General features: G+C 46.4%; 1 protein-coding gene across 1 annotated transcript in view; it reads left to right on the top strand.

Moving 5' to 3' along the window:
• The window catches only part of PLB1 (phospholipase B1), a 201,933-nt gene that overhangs the window by 91,520 nt on the left and 83,841 nt on the right, over positions 1 to 26,572 (top strand). Inside the window, exons 7-15 of the mRNA XM_067703362.1 lie at positions 8,958 to 9,019; positions 10,271 to 10,343; positions 11,544 to 11,602; positions 14,924 to 14,964; positions 15,545 to 15,588; positions 17,353 to 17,443; positions 17,779 to 17,830; positions 19,538 to 19,624; positions 26,074 to 26,136. Coding sequence (XP_067559463.1) covers positions 8,958 to 9,019; positions 10,271 to 10,343; positions 11,544 to 11,602; positions 14,924 to 14,964; positions 15,545 to 15,588; positions 17,353 to 17,443; positions 17,779 to 17,830; positions 19,538 to 19,624; positions 26,074 to 26,136 — 572 coding nt within the window. The remainder of the gene's footprint in view (positions 1 to 8,957; positions 9,020 to 10,270; positions 10,344 to 11,543; positions 11,603 to 14,923; positions 14,965 to 15,544; positions 15,589 to 17,352; positions 17,444 to 17,778; positions 17,831 to 19,537; positions 19,625 to 26,073; positions 26,137 to 26,572) is intronic.

Raw genomic sequence — 26,572 nt, 5'->3', positions numbered from 1 at the left:
GACATTATACTTTTAAAAAGAGCCCCCAGATTTAATGTACACTGAGGAGTGGCCCTAATTCCAAATGTGTTGGCCTTGACCGTCCTTCCCACTGCCCAGGGCATGTGCCTCCCATTCATCCCGGGAGACAAGTCCTCCCTTGCAAGTGTGTGGCCTCTCCTATTCACACGGCGCTTTCCTGTTCTCACAAGGAAGCCAGTCTCATCCCCATTTTATAGATGGGGAAGTCAAGGTCCAGAGAGATTGATGCTTGATCAGGGTTACAACATGGCCATCTTTCTTCGAGGCAGGGATGGTGGTGGAAAGTTGTGCTCTAGACACAGTATAAGTAAAAAATAATAACAAAAAAATAAAGGAAATCTACTAATTAAGAGCGCATGAGTTGTTTTAGTTTTGCTTTTGAAATCACACTCCCTCCCCCTGGCCAGCTGTTGGGTTGACAAGCTTTGGGTTTCCGTGAAGAGTCAGAGGTGTTAACCTCAGAAGCACACAAACATCACTCAAAGGGCTTTGAAAATCTGCTGGGGTCCAGCACACCAAGGCCCCCCACCCCCAGGCCAATCCAATCTGAATTTCAGTGTTGGGGGCTGGGCAGCAGGCAGTGGGTTGAGAACCACTGTTCAGAGGGGCCTCCCGGAGGAGAACCGTGTGTGACTTTGCCTTGCCAAGGCCTAATACTATGATGGCCCTTTGTTGGCTCCAGGACCCCAGTGGTCACAGCTCTCTCCAGCTTCGATGATTGATCTCAGCCAAACCTGTTCTTAAGAGTGTGCACACACATTCTGTTTCCTGCCTAGCAGGGTGGAAAAGTACTTGTCTTTTTCCCTTATTGACCATACTGAGGTGGTAGTTTTTCAGGGAGCTTTACGCCCTTCATAGATCCATGAGCTTGAGGCTAAAACAACCTTCCAAATGGGAAAATTCCCTTGGGATTCCATGATTGGGGTCCAGTCAGGCCACAAGTGCTTTGACAGTTTCTCCCACAATACCTTGGGGTGCTATGGGAAAGGCAAGAATTTTTCTTCCATTTGCTGGTGGGAAGCAGAATGGGAAGCAGAGTGGGAAGCACTGGAGTGAGGGCCCAGGAGTCAGTGGGGATAGGACCCAGGGGTCCTAAGTTTCCATCCGGGTCTTCAGGTCTAGACACTTAGATTCCAGGTACAGCCTCTCTGTGACGCCCCAGGGCAGTTATCAGGGATGATTTAGATCATCAGGATAAACACGAACTCTCTAGTTATATAAGGAAATCCCAGAATATTGAGACTGGAAGTATCTGAAAAATGGTCTGTGCTTAATCATCTCTCTTATACTGATTATAATAATCATAACTACCAGTTACTGAACCTTAGCACGTGTCAGATACCAGGCTTCATGTTTACATGTGAATGACCCTTACAGTAACTCCACGAGGCAGGTGTTATCGACCTCACCTTATAGGTGAGGAAACAGAGGCATGGAGAGATTGACTAGACCAAGGGTGTCCAAGCTCCTAACACCTGCCTGGTGTATGTACCACATGCCCCCCATGGTCCCCAGCTGCTGCCTGGACCAAGTGCCCTGAGCGGCCCCATTCTTTTTTTTTTTTTTTTTAACATCTTTATTGGAGTATAATTGTTTTACGATGGTGTGTTAGTTTCTGCTTTATAACAAAGTGAATCAGCTATACGTATACATATATCCCCATATCTCTTCCTTCTTGTATCTCCCTCCCTCCCACCCTCCCTATCCCACCCCTCTAGGTGGTCACAGGGCACCAAGCTGATCTCCCTGTGCTATGAGGCTGCTTCCCACTAGCTCCATTCTTATTCAGGTAGCTCTAGCTATTCTACCAAGGGACAACCTGTCTCCACTGGTCCAGTCCTGGTTTGGGGGCCACAGGGAACAAGGCCATCCCCCTTGGTATCCAGACCTTTCAGACACTGAAGGAAGTTCTCATGCAGCCCCCTAAGCTTCTCTTTTCCGTTCATCCCAAGTGTGCTTAAAAATGATATCTGACCCCCTGTGCTTCAATGTGTCGTACCTGTTCTATGATCTTTTCTCCTCCTTTCTTGTCTTCTTTGGATTAAGCATTTCTATTGTTTCAGTGTCCCTGCAGTATCCTGCCCAATGTTAGCTTGCTGATTATACATTTTTGTTATTTTGGTATTTGATTACAACATGCATCCTTGTTATATTAAAGTCTAATATAAATGAGGATCAATCACTCCCCAGATAAAGAAAAACCTGACAACAGTGTAACTCCATTTGCTCCATTCACATCTGCCCACAGCAATACATTACATATATTTTAAACTCCACACTATTATTTTTTATTTTTTGTATTGGGGTGGGCAAACATTTTTTCTATAAAGGGCCAAACAGTAAATATTTGGTTTTGTGGATCATGTATGGTCTCTACCACATATTCTTCTTTGTCTTATAACCCTTTAAAAATATAAGTATCGTTCCTATCTAGTGAGCTGTACAGACATAGGCTGTGGGCAGATTTGACCTACGAGCTATAGCTTGCCGGCTTCTGTTTTATACAGGCAATATTATTTTGTATTTACCTACATGTTTACTTTCTGTACTTCATTTCTTCTTACATTACTATGCTTGCATGTGGGGTCATCTTCCTTGTAGCATTTTGAATATGTCATTCCACTGCCTCTGGCCTCCACCGTTTCCGATAAATTGACTGTTAATCGTAATGTTGGTCTCCTATGCATGAAAAGCTGGTTTTCTTCTGCTGTTTGAGCTTTTTTTTTTTTACCTTGGCTTTAAACTACACCTGAACACATCAATTATTACAGTTGATGTGTCTAGGTAAAATTGTGTTTTTCTTACCTGAAGTGGTTGTTTTGTTTGTTTGCTTTTGTTTTTATCCCTGCTTCTTTGATCCGTGACTCAATATTTTTCACCAAATGTGGGAAATTTTCAGCCATTATCTCTTCAAATCTTTTTCTGCCTCTTCCTCTCTCTGCTTCTTCTGGGACTCATTAACTGTACGCTTTCTATGCTCGACGGTATCCACAGACCTCTGAGGCTCTAGTTGTTTTTCTTCAATCTCTTTTCCTCTGTATTTTTCAGAAATGCACTTTCTATTGATCTGTCCTTAAGTTTACAGATTCTTTTTTCTGCCATCTCAAGTCTGTTACTGAGGCCATCTAGTAAATCTTTCAGTTATTTTATTTTTCATCTCTGGAATTTTCTTTTTATAGCTTCTATTTGTTGAGTCTTTCACCTTCACATTTTTCTTTAATTCCTTGAACATAGTTTCATTAATTCTTTGAACATATATGTAATAGCTACTTTGAAGACCTTGCCTGGAAAACCCAACGTTTGGGCCACGTTTTCATTGGCTTCTTTTTTTTCCTGGGTCTCGCTTTTCAATTTCATGGCACATCTAGTAACTTTTCATTGAAAACTGGACATGTCTGATAACATTTAACAATCTTACATTCCATTTCTGAGGGTTGTTGGTTCATGTTTTAGTAACCTGCCTGGAATTAAACTGTGGAATCTGTTGCCCTGCAGTGGACAGCCACTGATGTCTTTGCTCAGTTTTTTCTTTCTTTTTTTTTTTTTAACCTGGCATCCTAGGAGTCACCCCTGAGTCTGCATGGTTTAGTGATCAGTGATTTGGACAGAGGTGGTGTCCGAAGACCTTGAATTTGGAAGGCTCTGTTTATCGGTCTGTGTGTAGGGTGGGGAGTGAACACAAAGTTGCAGACAATTTTCAAGGTTTCCTTCCCTTTAATTTTACGTGGGGCTCTTGCAGGTCTTCCCAGCACGCAGACTCCCAGCCAGCCGGGAATATGTGAGGTGTATCTCTGCCCTTCCCTTTTCCTCCTTCTCATTCCTGGATCGCCCCGTTGAATATCCCATTGGTTTACTCCTCACCCCAACTGGGAACAAAACATCAGGCTAACAAAGCTGCAGATATTATCCCTTTATTTCCACATTATTCCACCACTTTTCACTGTCTATTGTCTGTTGGGATTTTTTTCTCTCTCTTGGTTTCTGTTTATTTGGTATTATCTCCTGGTAATTTTTTTTCATTTTTATTTTTATTTTTGGCTGTGTTGGGTCTTCATTGCTTTGTGTGGGCTTCCTCTACTTGCGGCGAGCAGGAGGTACTCTTCGATGCAGTGCGCGTGCTTCTCAATCCGGTGGCTTCTCTTGTTGAGGAGCACGGGCTCTAGGCATGCGGGCTTCAGTAGTTGCAGCACGTGGGCTCAGTAGTTGTGGCTCATGGACTCTAGAGCGCAGGCTCAGTAGTTGTGACGCATGGGCTTAGCTGCTCCGTGGCATGTGGGATCTTCCCGGACCAGGGCTCAAACCCGTGTCCCCTGCATTGGCAGGCGGATTCTTAACCACTGCGCCACCAGGGAAGTCCCAATTTTTTTTTTTTTTATTGAAAGCCAGGTATTGTGTATGAAAAATTAAATAACTGTATGTTCCAGATGGTGCTGTCTTCTTCCATAAAGGCTTTACTTTGGGCAAGCAGTTAGGTAGGGGCAGATCACTCTAATCTAATACTGGGAATCGATCTGACTCAAAGCTGGGCTTCAGTCTTTTTGGAGGCTGGTCTATTTCCACTTTATCCATCTTCCAAGGGTCTAGCTCTTTGAAGTCCCAGATAAAAGACTGGGACATTCACCAGGGCACCTCCTCCTTGATGGGCACTGGGCTCCAGTGTTTCCCCCCAGCTCCATGGGCAGTCTGAAGCTCTGCCCAGCATATTAGCCACTTACCTGCTGATTTCTGTTGCCCATGATTTGGCAAGTGTTTCAAGGATAAAAACAGCATCAAATGTTGGACTCACTCTCTCTGCTGTCCTTTTCTCTGGCTCTTTACTCCTCAAGTTCTTGCTGCCTTTATGACTCTCAACAGATGGGCACACATATGCGTGCACGCACACACACACACACACACACACACACTCACACACACAAAATGGGGAAATGCATGACTTAATGTCTGCAGAGGAAGAAAATCAGGCCCAGAAGATTCTATGATGTTTTCAGGGAAAGATGTAGGGATCCATCTCTTCGAAAACAAGCTCTTCTGAGCCCCTTTAAAACCTTTTAGATTTAGAGTCAGCAGATAGGGTCTCTCAACCCAGCCCCACCTCTCTAAAGAAAAATTTTAACTTTCATTGTTATAAAATTATACTAATAATGACATCTGTCTCTCTGGATTATTTTTTCTTTTTTCTTTTTCTTTTTTAAATGCCCTTGTTGTTTATCCATTCCATATATAATAGCTTACATCTGCTAACCCCAGCCTCCCACTCCATCCCTCCCCAACCCCGCCCCCTTGGCAACCACAAGTCTGTTCTCTAATGTCCATGAGTCTGTTTCTGTTTCGTAGATAGGTTCATTTGTGTCATATTCTAGATTCCACATATAAGTGATATCATATGGTATTTGTCTTTCTCTTTCTGACTTACTTCAGTTAGTATGATAATCTCTAGTTGTATCCATGTTGCTGCAAATGACATTATTTCGTTCTTCTTTCTGTAGTTCTTTTAAGTGGTAGTTTAGGTTGTTTATTTGAGATTTTTCTTGTTTTTTGAGGAGGGCCTGTACTGCTATGAACTTCCCTCTAAGAACTGCTTTTGCTGTATCCCATAGATTTTGTAAGATTGTATCTCTGGGTTGATAATGAAACAACTTCTTTCATCAAAATTAACAGATTTCAATATACACTTTGTGCAGGCACTGGGCTAGATCTTCTGCTTATATTATTCAATTTTTAAAATTTATAAATTATAGAGTACAAGCATACCCATGATGATAAAAATCTTTTTTAAAAAATTTTTTTTAAGAAAACTGCTATTTTCAACAGAAACCAAAGGCTTTCTTTGAGGAGCAATTTTTTATTTCTCAGGCATGAAGCCTGGAGGACCAGGAGATGTGCTGAGCGGGACATTTCTAAAAGACCAGGGAGAGTCGCTCTAGCCCCTGTGTTCCTCTACTTGTGAAGGTGCTGGCAAAGCCCAATGAGGAGCTGTGGCAGCAGCAACCAGCATGGTAATCTAGAGATGGATCCCAGGCTCCCATCGGGGATGCCCAGGGCTAAGGGATATTGCTGATCACCAGAGATGTTATCTTCCCATTTCACTTTGATGACCTCTTTTCAGTAGTGTCTACATCAGCGGGGTGGGATGAATTGGGAGATTGGGAATGACACTATTGTTACTATGTATAAAATAGATAACTAATGAGAACCTACTGTGTAGCTCAGGGAACTCTACTCAGTGCTCTGTGGTGACCTAAATGGGAAGGAAATCCAAAAAAGAGAGGATATATGTATACGTATAGCTGATTCACTTTGCTGTACAGTGGAAACTAACACAAAATTGTAAAGCAACTGTACTCCAATAAAAATTAATTATAAACAAAAATAGTGTCTAGATCAGACATTGGTTAACAAACAACAGCCCATGGGCCAAATCCAGCCTTCTGCCGCTTTCTGTATGACCTGTGAGCTAAGAACGATTTTTACATCGATTTTTTTTTTTTTCACGTGGACATCTAGTTATTACAGCATCATTCGTTGAAAAGACTGTCTTTTCTCCATTGTGCTGCCTTATGCACTCTTGTCAAAGAGCAGTTGACTCTATTTGTGTGGGTCTGTGTCTGGACCCTCGCTTTTGTTCCATGGGTCTGTTTGTCTATTCTGCCAGTATCATCCTGTAGCTTTATAGTAACTTTTGAATGTGGGCAGCGTCAGTCCTCCGACTTTGTTCTTCTCCTTTGATATTCTGTTAGCTCTTCTGGGTCTTTTGCCTCTCCGTATAAACTTTAAAATCAGTTTGTTGATATCCAAAAAGGTTTTTACATTTTTAAATGGTTGAGAAAAATAAAAAGAAAGGTATTTAATGGCACATGAAAATTATATGAAATTCAAATGTCTCTCTAATTTGTCCACATGTTATCTATGGTGGCTTTCACAGTACAACAGCAGGGCTCAGTATTTGTGACAGAGACTGCATAGTCTGCAAAATCTAAAATATAGACTATATTGAAGAAGTTTGCTGAGCCCTGGTCCAAATCTTAGGCTGTGACTTACACTTAGTTTGGTTCTGAGCTCGGCCCATGGGGCCGGGCTGCCCATTTTCAAATCCTTCCATCGCCAGGTGTTCACTGTGTCACCTTTAAAATGTCACTTACCCTTTCTGGGCCTGTTTCTTAACTGTAAAGTGGGGATGATAGCATTTATCTCATAGAGTTGTTGTGAGGAATAAATGAATTATTTCACGTAAGTGCTTAGAACAGTGCCTGGCACCCAGAAGCTGCATATGTGTTGAGTCCCATGTACATTTTTATCCCGGCTTAAAAACAGTGTTACCAAAATGGTCTCAAATCTCTGCCCTGCGAATTCACCCACCTCACTACCCCCAGGGATGATCATCTTAAAACACACCCTGTCATCCCTTCAAAGACTGGTCATGGCTTCCTGTTGCCTGTGGAGCAGCCTGGCATTCACAGCTCCACAGCCCAGCTGCCATCTGTCTGTGCAGACTCATCTGCCCTGCCCTGCACTCCCCTCCAGCTATGAACCCTCTGCTCCAGCCCTTCCAAGCTCTCCCTGTTTGTCCACACCTCAACACCTTCCCATCATGCAGTTCTTTCTGCACAGAAGCATTTCTTCCGGGCATTTCAAAAGGGTCACTGAGATCTGGGGGCAGGATCCAACCAACATTCCTGTTACGAGCTCCGAAGTGGAAATCAGTGCCTGATCTCACCGTGGGCGTGAAATGGAAATATACTCTTGTTCCTCATGAAACTCCAGATAAATTCTTTTCAGGGTCAGAAAGTAAAGCTGCAAAAGAAGGGTGGGGTAAAGAAATCAAGCGCTTTCCCCCAAGCCAGGCCTCCCTTCAGCCTTGTCTGATGCTGTCTGGGGGTTCTTGCATGATATGCCCTTACAAGGAGTGTGCGCTCTGGGCAGAGAACTGGGTGGGGAGAAGCCAGAGGGAGCAAGGGAGCCAGACCTCTGATTACATATCAGTATCATAAATGTTTCTTGAAGGTGTTGAAGTAAGCATCAAGATGATGTAACAGTGTGAACAAAACGCTCATGATACATTAAAGGGAGCTTGTAGGATACAACGTTGCATCCACATTGATTACAACTGAATACAAAGTGGGACTGATCAGGAGACTGATGGTGGACAGGAGGGTGTGAGCATATGAAACCACTCTTGGGCTAGAGGGGTAGTGGCACCGTGGGTGGTTGTCTTGGTTCCTTTATTGAAAAATGAGTGCTGTTATTGTACACAACACTGTCATTTCCGTAGCTAAAAGTTTGATGGTAGGTTTGAGAGGAAAACTCATGAGCTTACAAAATGAGTCTCTCATTGTACATATATTATATTTTTAAAAAGTAAAAAAAAAGTTTTAAAAGACTGGCGCCAAGTAAGCTGGGACAAGGACAGTGTCTTCGCAGCTCTCCACCTGCCTTTTCTTCCTCTTTGCCTCACCGTCAGTAAGCCCACTGGAGACAGCCGCTGTCCAGCTACTGTGTATAGTTATGGCTAAGCTCACATCACCTTCAGACTGTTCCCAGATGTCCTCTGCCTTCCCTCATTTGTCCTGGATCCCCAAACAGCAGCAGCTATTTGTCCAACATTACTCTCCTGGAGAGTTCTGCCCTTCGCTAAGGAACCAATAAAGGCATCTGTGGTAATGTGCCCATGAATGATATAGGGTTATTGCTGACCCCTCCCAGGTAGCACTTTTGCTTTTCATCCTGGGGATTCTGATTAATAGGCTGCATTAATGGAAGCACAGTGTCCCAAACAATGGAGGTGATAGTGGAGGAATGGAACCTGGACTTTCCTAACACAAGGGACGTGACTGAGCAGGGCACACAGGTTGGGCAGGGAGGAAGGGCACGAAAGCTGCAAATCTGGGCGGGAGTTAATTTCCAGCTAAATAACCTGAACTGTTTTTGCTTTCTTTTAGGAACTACCCAGGCCCGTACCTCCCCTGGAGAGAACACACTGGAAGAGCAGCTATGGCCAGAGGTCAGGGCTTTGTCCTCACGGGAGGGGGAGTGAGTTCCCTTCTAGAGGGTGAATGTAAGTCTTGATGCAAGTTGGCAGGTTCCCTCCCTGAGGCCTTGAGGGAATGGGCTAGATGAGCGGCTTCTCCAGGGACAGCCGGGCTGCCTGGCAGAGCATAACTGTATCCCCTGGAATTTGGGGCTCATCATCCCTGCAGAGTGAGCAGGTGGTTCCCAGAAGTGTCTGGAAAGATTATAGATGGGCTGGTTATCTCTGTGAACCTTGAAGCAGATGCTGTGAGTTATCTGAAGGCATCTGGGTGAGATCTTCCCAGAACATCTACAAGATAAGAGTTGAGAGTAAATGCTTTATCTCTTAACCGAAATTGGTAATTCACGAGAAATTAACTTGTGTCTCCTTGTGACAGAGAGATGTGGTCAAGCAACTCATTTACTGCACATTTTTCCCCCATTGGAGTATTTCCCCTTCCACTCTCAATTCTGGGGAGAAAACACATAATCTCCCTTCCCAAAGCCCTCCATGTGATTCACAGAAGCAGAGGCTGCTCTGAAATTTCACAGGCATCTGAGGAGGCCAAGTGGTCTTGAGGACCCCAGCACTGGTCACCCAGTCCCTCCTGTGCTCTCAGCAGCCCCTCTGGGCTTAGGACACATTCCGTTCCAGTGGGAATGTGAGAGTCTCCCAGTTTCCACTTTATCCAGTTACCAGCAGCAAATAGCATAATTCCTCATATACCTACTTTTGTGTAAATAATCAAATTTAAATAAAGAAACGGATAATAAAAAAACATCATAGGATAGAACAGATTTAAACATTTTTCAGTCTAGATATACTGGGTCTCTTCTTAATGATTTCTTTTTTATTGTAAAATATACATAAAATGTACCATTTTTGAGTATACAGTTCAGTGGCATTAAGTATATTCACACTGTTGGGCACCTGTCACCACTATCCATCCCCAGAACTTTCTCGCTATTCCAAGAATTGTTCTTATTCTTTATCCTCCCTCCCTCTCCACCCCACTGTTCTGGGGTATCCTTAACTGCCATCTGCTAAAATCACTGTCAATAGGCACGTGTCCCGTTTTACTAGGTGAGCTGGGTAAGGGGTTAGAAGACCATGACTGTGGAAAATTGTTGCTTCTGGATTTTGAGCCTAGTACAACAAGTACCTGGTCATTTCTACACCAAGTTTTCGGGACCTGTAATATTGCCATACAAGGCAGTTGATGTTTCCGATGTTCGGTTTCAGTGGCAGAGCCTGAAGGGTTTTCCATTCTCATGCAACTCAAAGAAGTCAGGATCTGATGCGCCTTCTAACTCAGGTATGTGCCGCTGAGCCAGGAAGGCCAGCGTCTTCTCTCTGGTGTGGCCAGCAGAGGCTCCAGCACTACTCCTCTTGCACTTTTTGGCTGTTCAAGCCCTCTCTCTTTCCCATCCTTAGTCCTTCCTCTTTTGGCCCCCTCAGTCATTCCTGTGGAGGGACACAGCCCAACACACCACGCAGAGATAAAACCGGCATGACCCCACAGTGGTTTGCCTGGGTGAGGGCGCCCTCTGGGAGCTCACCTCCAGGTGGGTAGAACCGAGTCACAGGAGCTGTGGCTTGGAGCTTGGTCACTCACGTGACCAATTACTCCCCAATCCTGTAATGTAGCCACAGTGGCAGCTCTAGACATATTAGTCCTGTAATGGGCTACATTTATCTAATACCTGGATGCTCTGAACGTTGCTCTTGAGCTGGTCCTCTTCTCCAGCCTTATCCTATCACGTGGCTGCATTATAAACTGTGTTTAATGGATTTGTTTATGTTTGCATTGTACTGACTTACCAGGGTTTCCAGTTAAGCATGCTATTCTCACTATTCTGTCATGTAAGGAATGTGGGTAGAAAAAGAAATTGATGTACTTCTTAGGAAGTGGCTTCTTTGGGAGGCTTACCTTGAATGCCCCCATAACATGACCGAGGAATATATCAGTGGTTTCTAAAGAAACTTAATTCTAAGGATGCTAGGGGCCCAGGTGGGTCACGGAGGCTTCTTGGTACCATTTGCACACAGCTTGCATCCGATGCAAAGCCTGTGTGTTCACAGGCTTTGCGTCCTTCAAGCTAACATGAACCCTTTTGAACCCAGATGGTTTTCATTTTAATTTGTTGCTCTCTCACTCATTAATGGTAGCCCAGAAGTGCAGAGCCAAGGGATAGAGGGAAGTAAGAGGCAGAAAGAGGGCCAGGTGAGAGGGGAATGAGGGCTGTGAGTGACCTTCCATGGGACACCTATTTGGAGATACTGAGTCCAGTTAGCAGTGTGGCCTCCAGAGAGGAGTGAGCCTCTCTGGAGCAGGTTTCCAGGGCTCCCAGCAACTGCCTGATCTTCAGCTTCCCACTCCCATGGCCAACACGCGCAGCCTCAGCAGCTGTCCTTGGGGTGGGGGACATGGGTCTGCTTCTCCCATTTGGCGCCCTTGGCCCGCATCGTGGGGAATATAGATCTGACCTTCTTACATGCGTTCTTGTCTTTGCAGTCCACTCTCTGAGCCCTTCTGATATTAAACTTGTGGCAGCCATTGGCAATGTGGAAACTGTGAGTTTGTCAAGGAGATTGAGGTGGGAGGTATAGGGTTTGGGCCTGGTGACCTTCTGAATGAGCTCCTAGTAACCAGGCAGAACGCTTCGTCTGGGGAGAGAAGGGCATTCTCTGAGTTGGAAAACATCCTAAACTCTAGGGTTCTGAGTTGATGTTGTTGTTGTCTTAAATGAAATGAATGCCTCCCTTTACATTAGGATGAAGAAACTTTTGGAGTTTCATTAAAAAATCAAACCTAATGATAAATTAAGTCAAAGGTCACACAGAATTTTAAAAGTAATCTCTTAAACTTTCTCTTTATGAGGTGAAGAACAAAAATGTCCTTACCTGCATGGTAAATGTTTAAAAATACACTCTTCTTTGCTAATAGGTTGTGAGTGGTATTGTTCTATATGGTCAGGTAACAGAGAAAGAAAGCAATAAGAAGGGAAGGATGGAAAGAGAGAAGAGAGAGGAGGTGAGCAGAAAGAGAAGAGGGTTGGAGAGCAGAGTGGAATTTCCAGTGTGATTCCCCAGTCAGTCCTGGCTTCCCACAGTCCCACCTGCTCTGGTCTCAGCACTGCTGCGCCCCCAAGTCCTAGCAGCCCCCAGCCGAACGGACAATTAATCAGGTGTTCTCAGCTCTGCCCTGGGGCCCGGCTGTACCTCCTGCACCAGAACCAGGATGCCCCTGCCTCTCCCCTCCTGTGCCTTCCTCCTGCCACTACCTACCACATGTCCTTCCCCATGTCCTTCCGTGTCCCTGCTGCACTCTGTACCCCCTGCAGCTTCAGCCCCTGCCCCTGGGCCCAGCCGGCCTCCTCGCTGCAAGCCCCGTCCTGCTACCCCACGCACAGCGCCAGCCGTGTGTAAAGGATGGGACTTCACATTAGAAAACTGACCAGGGCCCAGTGAAATCTGCAGCCAGGGCTCCCGCCCTTGTTCTCTTCTACCTGTGATGGTGGTGTTAAAACTGCACATGTGACTGTGCGTATGCGTGTGTGTGTGTATGAGGGTGAAGGTGGAGGTTTCCCAGTAGGAGGGATGTGAAGGGAGGGATTGGAATAATGAGGAAAGAGGTTTCATGTCACGCAGAGCACACTGACTCCGCCGAGCCTGTGTGTCCCTGCGTGTGTCCCTGCGTGCTGATCGCTACGTCACAGAGCCAGGAATGTGTGACACCAGCTGGAGGACTCAAATTCTCCTTCCTTGGGCAGGAAAATGCACTGCAGGGAAATCTCCACCCCAAGTCAGGTTTCTAAAGTTAAACCAATCAACAGTTTCCACTGTCTGGTCCCAGCTCGGAGAGAGTTCTTTCGCTCATGAATTATTCATCCCCACATCTCCTGCTGTCACTCAGCTCACCCTTTCTCCTCCTGGGAGCCCGAGGCCCAGGGCGCTGGGAGACGGTTTCAGTCCATGACGGTCTCCTGGCCCCAGAATCATTATCATCACGCTGACGGGCACCTCAACCTTCAGGGTGAGCCCTGAATGCACCGTTCTTAGGAGGCTACCTTCCTCTGTCTGCCCTGAGAGTCAGCTGTCATGAGCTTAGCCTGGTTTATAAAAGACATCAGACCAGGGAAAAATAATGGAAGACAGTGAAATGAAAAAGACGGAAGTCTGTAAGGCCCATGCTTTTGCTTCGAGTTCCTGAGGCTTTGTGTCGCCAAGGCCGATCGCTTACTTGTATCCATGACTAGCACTTGTTTGTCTCATTGCTGTGGACTTCCTTTTCCTCACAGAACGTTAAAGATCAGATTCATCAAAATTATTTTCAAACTAACACTTGTGATACATGTTCAGTATAAGAAGAAAATCAAAGCACATGTAGGTAGTATAAAATATGGAAGATCTCATTCACATCTCCTATTCTCTTGCCTCAACACACACACACACATACTCTCCAACATATAGGGTGAGAGAGAGAGAGAGAGAGAGAGAGAGAGAGAGAGAGAGAGAGAGTGTGTGTGTGTGTGTGTGTGTGTGTGTAACCTAAATAGGGTTATACTGCAATATACTAGCTGTGACTTTTTTCCCCCCTTAACTAAGAGTCACAGACATTTTCCACGTCAGAGAGGTTATAATCCACTCTATCAAATTCCATGAAGCCAGGGCTTGTGTCTCACTTGTGTGTCTCCAGTACAGGCAGCCAATGAAGAGTGTGGGGAGAAAATGGCGGCAGCGGGCAAAATGGTGGCATGGGAGTTTGCGGGGTTTGTCCCAGCCTTCCCTCTGTGACTCCCCCTGAGCTCTCCCCCACTCTCTCCACCTTGTTCCTCCTGTTCTCTCCTTTCCTTCCCCTCACCACCCCCATCCAGCTTTCCTGAGGGAAACCTCTGCTGTCAATCAGGTCCCGTTCGGTTGGGCACAGGCTATCCCCCTTGCCTCGGCCCTGGAGGCTAGCCTCCCTCAGGACTTCTCCTGTCTGGCATCCTTATGCTCCCTGACTTGCATCTGTGTGTGATTTTCTGTTTAATGTGTTACCTTTCCCTGGAAATTTTCCTTTCAAGCTCCCTCTTATTGAGAAGTAGAGAGGACTCCATCCCAGGTAGAGGAAGGTCATGGTCAGCCTGCCCTCCCAAGATGACCCCAGAAGTGTGGCCCAGTTCTACAGACTGAATGGCTGTCATTGGAGCTGGGTTGTTAAGGATAGGCAGGTCCTTTGAAGGGAAGCAACAGCAGGCTGGGTGTAGGTGGTGTGGGTACAGCATCACCTGTCAGCACCACAGACACTGTCTTCTAGGAGTCCTGAGAGAGAAAATTGGTGTCAGAACCTGTGAAAATAATACTACTGACAACAGCTAATTTGTCCTGGGCACTTCCTATGTACTGGGCACAATCCCAAGCATCTAAAATTAGTATCGAGCAAGTATATATTGAGTACTTACGATGTGTCAGGCACTGTTCTAGGTCCAAGGAATATAATCAAGGACAAAACAGACACAAATTCCTGCCCTCATGGCGCTTACGTTCTAGGCAAGGGAGACAAACAATACACAAATACATTTTAGATTGTGGAAGATCACAATAAAACAATCTATTTTGTTTCTATGTGGGATGTTAATATTCTACAGTGATGCATTTAAGTCTAGGCTCTCTCACCCAGTTTTCTATTCTGAAGAAAATGTTTATACCTTTTATTGCTCTGAGTTTGAACCAACAAGCTTTGGAGAAAACCTAACCTTCTTTCTTCCCTCCCTGAAAAACGAACATGGGTGGGTTTGGCCTTTTTCTGGATCCACGGGTTCCCTTTTGTTGGTGGGAGGGAGTGTCCTCCCCAGGACAGGATCTGCAGCCATCCCTGGCTGGACTGCTCACACCTTGCATCTTTTCCAGCCTCCAGACTCAGGGACGGATGACCTGGAGAAGCAAGAATGGTAATTGTCCTGGAACCACAGAGCAACAGAGTTGAGAGGAGCCTCAGAGCTGATCCGCTCTCATCTCCCTGCTTCATTGGCAGGGAAACCCGAGGGCCAGGGAGGAGACACCTGCTCCAGTCTCGCTTAGGATCAGGCGGCAGAGTGGGGACCAGATGCAGCCTCCTGCCTCTGTGGCCAACACTCCCCATGCCCGGGAATCCCCCGAATAAGGGGAATAAGGGAGGAAAAGTGGGAAAGGCCGAATGTGGGATTCTTGCTTCCTTCCTCCAGTCTCCTTGCTCTGCCCTGGAGGAAGCTAGCAGGGTTGGACCAGGGTCAGCCTCGTTCAACACGGGGTCTGCATCCTCTTCCAACTTTGGACCAGACTAACGGGGGTGGGAAGGAGGGTCCAGACCTGCTCACCCCCTTTTGGTGAGTCCATTGCCATCTGAGGTGTGTCTCTGTCTCCAGGAAGGATAAACCAGAACCTGGGCAATGCTAAGCCGCCGCTGGTTATGAAAGAGACCACAGCAGTTGGGGGCAAGGTTGGCAGGCGACAAATGCGGTCTGAGGCTTACGTGCTTGCTTCTGCTTGCAGGACTGAAAGCGAGGGACCGCAGGCGTGCATGGGAGTGGTGACCGGTGAGTTCTGTGTTTTCATGGCCAGAATCCAGATTGTCCCTGTCCCTCCCGACACAGCAGCATTTAGGTTAGTGAAGAGGATGTACCCTATTGGCCACCTCGGGGCAGAGCCTGAGGAAAGGGGGAGGCAATCTGAGAGGACAGGTAGGGAGCTAGGGTATGAAAAGACACATTCCCTGAAAGGAGGGCATGAGAAACGTGTCTGAGAGTCCCTGAGCAAAGAGACTCCAGGAGACATTGGGTTAAGCTTCGGAGACATGGGAAAGGGGTCAGGGGGTGGCTGGACCAGAGTCCTGAGGCTCCTTCTCCCCCGGGACCCCAGGACTGGACTTACAGCACTTCATTTGGGAACCTGTCCACCATTCACTGCCTCCACCCCCTATCCCCCCATCACACCAAGGAGAAGACCCATCTCTAATTTTCAGTTTATTTCATTTTGTAGTAATTCCCTTCCTTACAAAATAAATATCTCAGTTGGATTCAGGGAAATGAAATGAGAAGAATGAAAACCAACTGTAATCCTGCTATCTAGACATAATCATTGTTAACATTTTGACCTTTTTATATATGAAGGTGCCTAGGAATATGCTATCTCTAACCTGGTTTTTTTCACTTAACATCGGAGGTCCCTTGCAAGTAGATTAAGTCATCCTGGAACCCCTGAGTCCCTTAACGTCGGCTGAATTAGCCTGGTGGATAGAGTCACCTATGCTTGGTGCTCACAGGTTGAGAGCAGGGACACCACTTTTCACTCCATAATTAGAGTGAGGAGACTCGGGCAGCAATGCAGATGCTCTACTGAGCTGACACCGAGCAGAGCGTGAGGACGCGTGAGGTAGCTGGTATCCTGTCAGTTCAGCCAGTGAATTTCACCAAGGGCCTGGAATGACGAGGCTCCCTGCAAGGCTTGGGATAAATAAGGGACTCGTCCTGCCTTCAGCCCTCACCATCCAGCAGGAGAGGCTGAGGCCTGCTATGCAGCCCTCCAGGATCTGATTGACAGGTGAGAGGGTACTGATGGCCCAGGTGGTGGGAGGGTCCCCATCTGCTGCCTGCACCGTGTCAGCTCCCTTCAAAGGCGGCCCCTCTAAAGCCGCCTCCTGGATTCCCGTCCCACAGAGCCCCAGGCACTCGCGGACGGGGGCAAAAAGCAAGGGGGACTGGGCCGGGGCAGTGCAACCTCCCTGCCGTGACACTCTCCCCACTCTGCCCTCTCCTCTCTGGGGAGCAAGACGCAGCCTAGCTGCTCCTGACAGCACTATTTTTAGCGGTCCTCTGGTTGTCAGCTCTGGGACGAGTTTTCTGCGTGTTCCCCGGAGATCTCCCACCCTGCTGTCGCTCTCAGGAGGAGGGAGGGTGGCGGGAAGGCAGCCTGCCCGGGTCCCTGTCCCAGTACACTTTCCCGAACGAGTCAGTAGCACAGGACAGTGAAGAGCTTTGGTATCCGAGAGCTCAGGCTCAGATCCCAGCCGCCTCAGGCAGCCCTGAGACCTCGGGGAGCTAGCTTGGCTTCCCCCAGCCTCAGGATTCCTTCACACACACCTAAGTGCTTAGCGCTTGGCCTGGCCTAGCACCTGACCAATGCTCTCTTTTTTCAGCTCCCTTTACTTCTAGGGCCCTGCTACGAGGTTGACCTCACAGCCCAAGGCAGGTCATGCTTCGGAACAGGGGCAATGACCCTGGTACCTCACCCCAAAGGGGGTCACTCTTTACAGGTGACCTCCGCATGCCGAGACCACAGCCTCAAACCAGCTCTCTCTTTAGTCCTTTCAGATGTCATCAGACACTTCAATCCATCTGTCCTGAGGCCCATCTGCAGCCCTGGGAAGGGAGTGGTACCCCATAACGGTGCCGAGTAAGCTCTTTTTCTGACACTTTGCAGGGTTGTGCACTCCCGTCAGTCCTGGGTTTCTAGATGGGAGGATTTGGGGTGGCGGGCTGGAAGAGTCAGAGGCTTAAAACTAGAGATCTGTGTTAAAGCCGGAGCTTATCTCCTGCGCTGATTTTAGTCTGTTTGATGGGCCTAACTTAAAAAATCAGGTCAATGTCTGCCCTCCAGAGCCCAGGAGTGGTGTAGTGCAGCTTCCAACTCAGAGACTGGCCTGTGGGCTGAGGCAAGGGGCAAGCTTCCGGCCCTCAACAAAGTGGTATTTAACTGAGTTTTCTCTCTGCTTCCCTCCCTCTGTGCAGAGACTTGTGGATTCAGGCAAAAGAGCTGGTGAGGAACATGAAAGAGAACCAGGTAAGAATCCATCCGGCTCTGTTGGGGGCCATCTGTATTTGCTGAGAGGCAATCAGGCAGCTGACGCCCCCGGGTTATCATGCCCTGAACTAGGCAACCAGTGTGGCCTGGGCCCTCCAAGACTGCCTTTCCCCTGGTGATTCTCTGGAGGCCAGCAAAATCCAGGGCTACTTCTCATGTTCCCAATGTGGTCCTGCCGAAAGTCAGCAGGTGGGCTAAGTAACTTCCTGCTCAGCAAGATGGTTGACAGCTTGGGTTCCAGAGGGAGACCAGTTTGAGTGGGAATCCTGAATTTCCACCTATTAGCTGTGTGACGTTGGGTAAGGCGCTTAACCTCTCTTAGCCTCAGTTTTCCCACTTAAGAAATGCGAGTAATAAAATGACCTGCAGCACAGGGCTTAGGGTGGATTCAATGAGGTGTTGGATGTGCCTGGCACACACAGAGGCAGTGCTCAGTGCAAGCCTGCAGCTGTCATGGTCACTGAAGTGGCCACTGCTGTCGTTATTAATTACGATACCCATTTTAGTTCTTGGGTGGAGGTTTCTGTAACATACATGCTGGGGCCCTGGTCTCCACTCTTCTAGCAGTTCAGACACTCTTTACTCAGAAACTCACATATGGACTCGTAATTAGCCAGCTCTAATCTTTTGTGCTCTCCTTATGAACAAGTATCAAATCAAGGCAAGCCTTGCTACCAAGCTGGCTCTAACCAGGGTCTCAGCCTGGACCCCTGGAACCAAGGGAAACCACTTTGAAGGCCAGTCACGCATTCATTAAAGAGTTCAGGTGTTCAAGCCAGGTCATTCCAGGTTATACAAGGACAGGGACAATTACAGGAGTGATGCTGTAAAACGTTGGTTTCCTCCTCCCAAGAGACTTCCTGAATTTCTGGAATGGTCGTAACATTCTGGAAAATGGCTAGGAGGTCTTGAATCCAATCCTGTCATTTTACAGATGAGGAAACTGAAGTCCCAAAAAGTCTTGTGACCCGTCCGAGTTCACTCAGCAGGTTAAAAGCTAAAATCTAAAGTGCCTCATTCTTATCCAACGCCCCTCAAGTACACCATGCTGCCTCTTAAAAAACAGAAGTTTATTTTTTGTTCCACGTAACCCGTGTTCATTAGAGAAAGATCAGAAAACACAAACAGAAGAATATTAAAATCATCCTTAAACATGATGCCCAGAGAGAATTACTGTTCCCAGCTTGGTGTACACTCCCTTCCACATTTTTTCCAAGCACGTTTATCTGTTTTTATAAAATAGGGACGTTACTAGATGTAGAGACTTTTTATAATCTGCTTTTCTCGGTATCCTATTTCCCATGACAATAATTACGTTTTCCAGCATCGTTTTAACAACTGCATGGCGTTTTGTCTTATGAGCATTCCACAACTTACACAGCAGTCTTCTGTTTTAGACATTTACGTTGTTTCCAATTTTTGACTCTTATGAACAAGGCTTGGATCGAATGGTAAGCCCTTTAAAAAAAAAAAAAAAGGTTTTGATAAGTTTTGCCAAACGGCCTCGTAGAGCAGTTTATACCACTTTAAATTCCCACCATATACACCTCCTTTTGGGGGAAAAAAATCCATACATATGGTTTTATGGGGGTGGTGTATGAAATGGAAAGACACGCAAAGAAAGCAGTTCTCTTGGCTTCAGGTTTCACCACCGTCTCTTTTTGATGCTATTGTCCTCTCTTCCAGCAACTTGACTTTCAGAATGACTGGAAGCTCATCACCGTGTTCTTCAGTAACACTAGCCAGTGTCACCTGTGTCCCTCCGCCCAACAGGTAAACCACAGGCTGGGAGGCAGAGGGATTGCAGATGCTGGGGTGGGTGCAGAAGGAACTAAACCTGCCTGATTACATCTGGAAGGCTGGGCCTGATAGCACCTGTTTCAGAGTTAGGGCAGGCAGGCAGGTAGAGAGACAGACAGATATCTAAGGGCTCAAGGAAACATACTGAGGGAGAGGTATTTTTAACTTACCATCCTTACCATTCAGGAAAAGGAAACCATGGTATAGATAAGCTGAGTCAATGGTCATTCTGCACCTGAGGAAAATCCGCTTCCTAGTTCAAAAATCATTTTGCCTCTTTTAACTCTGATTTCATTTGAATGCTGAACTTAGGAAATAAAGCAGTACTTTTGATAACACCTCTTGAACTCTAGCTCACCGTGAACCCTAGTTTTAGTGGGAAGTTGTCTAGTTGTTTATTAGGTAGACTGTATCTTCCAGGCTCTTTGGCGTTGCCAGGAATGAGATATGAAACATGTGACTTTTAAGATATTTAGGTGGGTGACTGACTATGACTTAAGTCTTTATTGACAAGTGTCCAGGTTAGGATCAACTGAAAGTGAGAGGGTGGCTTAGAGGCCTAGGCCATGGTGACGTAAATGGCATACAGGTGACCCTTCTGGAGCCTGAAGCCTCATTGCCACCCAGCTGGCCCTGCCACTTACGGCAGTTCAAACACCTGCCCACTGTCCTTTCAGCAGCCTTCCAGGGCCTCCACCAGGCCATGGCACAGGCAAGGGTGAAGTTTCTTGAGATGCTGTCCTCTTCTTTTCTGTGCCCCTCTCCCAAATACGTACTCTTGCCTTCCTCCAAATGCCCCATGACCCCTGCTCCACCACCAAAATCCCCTCCCTTTAGTGATGTTAGGCGCTGGGAGAATGCTGACAGAAGCCCACCTTCCCTAATCAGCTCTTGTTAAACAATGTTCCTGCAGATCTCCTGGGTTTGTGGCATATAGATCTTGAAGCTTATTCTACTTCACCTCTGTTTTCTCCCATACCAAGGGAAATTTCCATGCCCTGTTTATTGTCTGCACCACCCCCTGCACTTTGGCCATTTTGCACACCAACATTTACTCGTGAATTTACACATTCATGCATTGAAATGCTCAAACAAGCATTTAGGCATGGCTGCATTCCTCTATATATCCACGCAACCATCCATCCATCCATCCATCCATAAGTTATCTATTCGTGCATCAATTCATTCTCTCTTCTTACATGCAGGCACACATTATTGTACTTATGATGAGTTTGTTCATGCTAGCTTTTGTTTGATTTTTTTAATATTTGAATGTATTCATTGATACTTACACTCATTCATGATTTCTTCCATGTATTTTATCTTGTGTTCGAGCATTCCTATGTGAATTCTTGCATTCTTTCGTGTATTTATTCCTTCAGTACATTACATGCATTCTTGAATACATGCATGATGTATTCCTGTGTGCGTGTCCATTTATGCACTATTTATTTTTATTAAATTTTAGTTACACAAGCAATGCACAGATGCTTTCTTCTTTTAAAAAATGAAACATTATAGTTAAAGCGAAAATACCCTTTAGCCACCACCTCCAATCCTCTCTCTTTTTATTTCCAAACTTTTTGCATATTTGTAAATCCTAGTATTCCTTTATGTGTGTGTATATAAGAGAGAGATTTAACATAAATAGTATTATATCGTATGTACCACTGAACAGTTTTTTTCACTAATCAAGTGTTTTTGAGATCCAGTCATGTTGATACATATGGATTGAGTTTATTCCTGTTACTTGCTAAATAGTATCCCACGTGTACATTTACTACATTTTATTTCACTATTTCTGTATTGATGGCCATTTAGGTGTTTCTAGTTTTCCACTAATATAAACAATCTTGTTCATTTACTTGAACATGGTGGTTTTCTAAATACAGTGATTATATTTCATTGTATTCAATTACAGTGTAATTTATTATATTTCAGATTATAGATTGAAGTATATTAGTGGGTCAAAAATCAGTTTAAAAGATTACAACCAAAAATTATAAAAAAAGAACTAGACTAGGATCAACTATAAAATATTAGAGTTCATTGCATGTAGTAAGGTAAGTGTTGGTTCGTGATTATTTTTGCTTCATTTATATATAGATATGTGTGTACCGGGTTGTGATGTGGAACATATCTCACACTGTGGGTCATGATCAAAGCAGTTTGAAGAAAGTGCCTTGAGTAGATTCGTAAACACAGAATTGCTGGTCATCAGATACATACACTTTAAGTCTTAAAGGGCTGCCTAATTGCCCTCCAAAGGAGCTGAACACCTTTATATTCTAATATCCTGGGACCAATCCCCACATATAAGGGGCTTTTCCACGCCACCAAGCAATTCTCAGACACCGGCTGGGTGTCCTACAATTCAGCTCAATTCTGACACGATCTGCCTGCAGACAGGATCAGATCCCACAGGTTAGGAGCTCAGTCCTGCAAGATTGTCCCCAGCCCCCATTTCAGTTGCCAATCCCAAGTCCAGGTTGTCACCTGAGCTTCTGCCCAACTGGCTATAGATTGGAGGTTCCAACAAGCCCCTCCTTGAGTTCAATTAATTTTCTAGAGTGGCTCACAGAACCCAGGGAGACATTTTACTTACTAGGTTCTTGGTTGATTATAAAAGGATATAATTCAGGAACAGCCAGATGGAAGAAATGCATAGTGCAAGGTATGGGGAAAGAGCGAGAAGCTTCCGTGCTCTCTCCAGGTGGGCCACTCTCCCAGCACCTGCAGGTGGCCACCAGCAGGGGAGCTCTCTGAACCCATCCTTCTGCGCTTTTATGGAGCTTCGTTACACAGTCAGGATTGACTAAATCATTGGCCAACAGCAACTGATTCAACTTCCAGCCCCAGGTTGGGTGGCGGTCGTGGGCAGGGGGACTGAAAATTCCAACTCTCTGATCCCAGGGTTGGTTCTCCTGGCAACCAGCCCCCATCCTTAGGTGTAGTTCCAAAGTCACCTCATTAACACAGCAAAATACACTTTTATGCTCTCATCACTTAGGAAATTCCAATGGTTTATGAGCTCTGTGCCGCAAAAGGGGACGAAAACCAAATATATACCTCGTATTACAAATGGCAATATCACATATTCTCACCAGTGTCTGAGTGCACCCATTACCTACAACCTTTCCAACACTTGTTGTTATCAAAGCCAATGATTTTTTGTCAGCATGTGAAATTCCCTCAGGATCTAGTCATGTTGATACATGTGGATTAAGTTTATTCACACTTAGAACCTCACACTTTTAATTGGTTGTAAACATATGACAAAAGTAGCCATGCTCCACTCCTGATTTCTAAATGGCTACATACCAGTGACTTAATCTCTGTAAACTGAACTCACTGAAGCGATGTTTACTATCATCCACTCGTATTCCCACTGTATTGCGTTTTTCCTTCCGTCTTGATTTTCCTTTTGCCCAAAGACCACCGAGGCTTTGGAGCCTAGAATAAATCCCACCTGCACTTCCATTTCCCCCAAAGGACATTGCGGCTCATGGTTCTGGCTCTCGACCTCCTTGGCCTGGGCTGGCTGGTTCCTCCCTTCACTCTTGCACTCTTGCTTCTGCAGCCCAGACCCAGCCCTCACCTCCTAGTCTCCCTGGTGGCGCTTCTGGCCACAGCTAACCAGGATCCCCCATCTGAGAAGCTCTTACACAGCACTTCTGCATCCCCAAAGCACATCCCAGGCATGGCCTCTCCCTCAGGGGTTGCTCTGCAGAGTCCCAGGGGCTGCAGGAGGTGCTCTGAGACTGTGGGCTCCAGGCTTCCACCCGACCTCACAGAGCAGCTCTGCCTTTAACTGTGGCATACATATGGCAGGTTTCCTGAAACAGTTCATGTGAGAAAAAGGTATTTTATTGTTAAGAAGAAATGTTAAACTCCGGTCCTGCCCTACTTAGGACCTGGAATTTTCCTCCCCTAAGAGACCTTTGGGCTCCTTTCATGGGGAATAGACAAGGGCTTGTGTCCACATGTGTTCTTTAGGGATTTCTTAAGACCAAAGCCATAAGAGAGTAAGACCAGGAACCATTCATTAGGCAGTGATGGTGCTTCTTCAGGGCTGCTATGGTGGATGCAGCAATTCAAAGGCAGGTGCTTCAGAGCTAACTAGTAACCTGGCTCATAGCAGTGACACAGGGATGCTTTTAGGGTCTGGACTCTTGCTTACTGCTCTCCAGTTAAAGTCTAGTTATATGGAGTGAGAACAAAATTGCAAGAAGAGAAAAAATAAAGGAAAAGAAAAACAAAAAACCTAACACTGCAAAAATCTGTTACTGAATCAAGTTTCTCTGCCCCATGCATGACAGGCCAAATGCTGGGACACTGAGGTTTGCAGAAAGAAAGGATTTATTCACCAGGCAGCCAAGTGAGGAGATGCGAGAACAAATCTCAAATCCGCCTCGGGATATTTATGGGATAAAGAAGCAGGGCAGTCCGAGGCATGGGGAATGTGGGGGATAGGTGATTGGAGAGAAGAAAAAGGTGAGGTAATCGTTCTGAGCAGGTGCAGCTAAGCTACATGCTTCTTCAAGGGGACACATGCTTCTTCATGGGATGCATGTTCAGAAAATGGTAGCGTTAGCATGTTCTGAAGGTGGAGTTCTGGGCCCTCTGACCTCAGAAGGTCACTGATGGGACACTCAACACATGCCCAGTTGGAGGCCTCAACCAGTCTTGTCCAGTTGGAGCTTGAGCCAGTGAACAGCCGACTCCAAGTTCCTGAAACACAACTAGGGCAAACATCTTATTTAGGCCATGGAATGCTTGGAGAACATGCAAGTTTTTATAAAAACAATTAAGGGAACTTGATCAGTGAAGGCAGGTTACAGTTCATTATTTATTAAGCAAGTTGTAGTTTAAGGTATCTAATGGATGACACTTGGTTTCAAAAATATACCCATTCATTCCTTGCAGATGCCTTTAGAAACAGGTGTCAACATTTTGGAGGACACGCTGGCAGTATGACTCAAGAAACCTAAAAGTGTTTGTGTCTTTTGACTGAATAATCTTACTTCTTGGAATAAATCCCAGATAAATAACTTGGTAGAAAAAGTTAAGTCTGGTTGCAGGCACATGTTTGATAACAGAGCATTCTTCTGATTCTGGGGGCAAAATATGGAAATGTGTAAGTTCCTTTGAAGAAATAAGCTTTTTCCTGACTTCGAGTTATGGAGGAGTTTATCACGTGTGACCTTCTAGGCAGGGGACATTTTATAGGAGCATCATGTCTTCCACTAAGGATCAGGGACAGTTGGTGCCCCAAGGACAACCATTCAATACCTGGAAAGCCTAGGTGGGCCCTGATTCACTCTGTAGCAGTGAATCAGCACCTTGACTAAGAGGTTTCTAAATCAGGGTTTGCAGTCTGAGGAGACGCATACAGGGATTCCCCGAGGAAAGAGGGATGCCCTGCATATGATACAGGCAGTGAGGACCTTTCTGGACCGAAGTTCCTATGACTCCTAAGAAGGGAAAGTGTGATGCTTAATGTCTTGCTCAGGGAGAGAAAAAATGAGACAGGAGGCTTTGTTGCTGGCTACGGCAGCAGATTGGGCTGGACTGGCTTCCAGAGGACAGCCTGGCACCAAAGTGGGGACACAGGAGCGGGAGGCCGCCCTCCACGCGGTCCCAGCCCGACTGATGGGCAGCTGTCTCCAGAGTCACCACCTGTGTCCCCCCCAGGAAACAGAACGGCTGCTAGGCCTGCTTTGTCTTCCTGTCTGAGCCAAGTCGCCTCAGGGGACAGCAGGTTTGCAAGCAGCTTAGGAATCTGTCTTGTTGCAAAGTTTATTTTTGTTTTGTTTTGTTTTTACACTGAAAAGGTAAACCCGGGTTGTTTTTTGAAGTGCTCTCATTTGTTTATTTTCATTACCTGCAAGGAATTGGGTGGGAAGAAGGTGTCTTTAAATACTCAGTGACAGGAGCCCTTTTCTTAGGGCAGATGTGGCAGGGAAAGGTCTGATAAGAGTGCCATGTGGAAGTTTTGAGGTTCATCTGGGTCCTTAAATCCAAGCGTTCCCCCTTTGGACCTGATTTTCTTCAGGTCAAAGTGGTTCCATCAGTCTTTGGGAATAAATCTGGTCTCATGTCCCTCATGTGAGCTTTAGAATTGCCTTGGCCTTGGGTTTGCCCTTCCCTGACACAGAACTTCTCATTTGGGAGAGTTTACTTTTTTCCTAGTGGGTGATGTGTTGGGGAAGTCAGAGAATGGACAAAAATCCCAGGAAGCTCTGGGAACTCTACACTTGTGTGTGGGAAACTGGGGTCTAGATGGGGCTTTTGTTACTATCATCTCTGTCGAGGGGGGATGGGGGGTTGGGGAGGGGAAGGGACAGGCCAGCGTGAGCCTGGGCCTCTCTGCCCCGTGTCCCCCGTCCCCACCCACACTCAGAACATTTCTCCTTCCACAGCAAAGACACGTGACGAGCAGCATGGACCAGCTGACGAGAATGCTGGACTGCCTGCATCAGGAGGTGAGGTTGGCAGCTCCCTCAGCTTGGTGGGACCACGCGCCCGGAGCTCCCTCACGGGCACCTGCAGCAGCCAGGAGAAGCTGCCCTTCCGTGGGATGGGGGGACAGGTTCTGGTTTCTTTCGAATGGCCTCCACCAGGACGGCAAAATGGACTCCCAGGAGGGAGACCAAGACCCCAGGGAAAGGGAAGGCTCTGGAGTGCTTTTGATGAAAACACGGGTCACAGATAGACCTCTTCACTCTTGCAAAGGATATTACTAAGAGCGCCCCCTGAGGAGGAGGGAGGATACAGCCCTGTTCCCCCCTGGGGTCTCTGTGACCCGCTCCTTCCTGAGGCCCGTTTCTGACTGTGTCTGGGGCAGTGATGGCCTGGAGCCTGCAGGGACCTTGAGAACTCTCAAGGCTTCCCTAAGTGATTAGTGTGAGCACTGCAGGT

The sequence above is a fragment of the Pseudorca crassidens genome, chromosome 14, assembly GCF_039906515.1.
Source record: "Pseudorca crassidens isolate mPseCra1 chromosome 14, mPseCra1.hap1, whole genome shotgun sequence".
NCBI lineage: Eukaryota > Metazoa > Chordata > Mammalia > Artiodactyla > Delphinidae > Pseudorca > Pseudorca crassidens.
The sequence above is the reverse complement of the archived record's forward strand: the minus strand, read 5'-3'. Positions and strand labels throughout refer to the sequence as shown.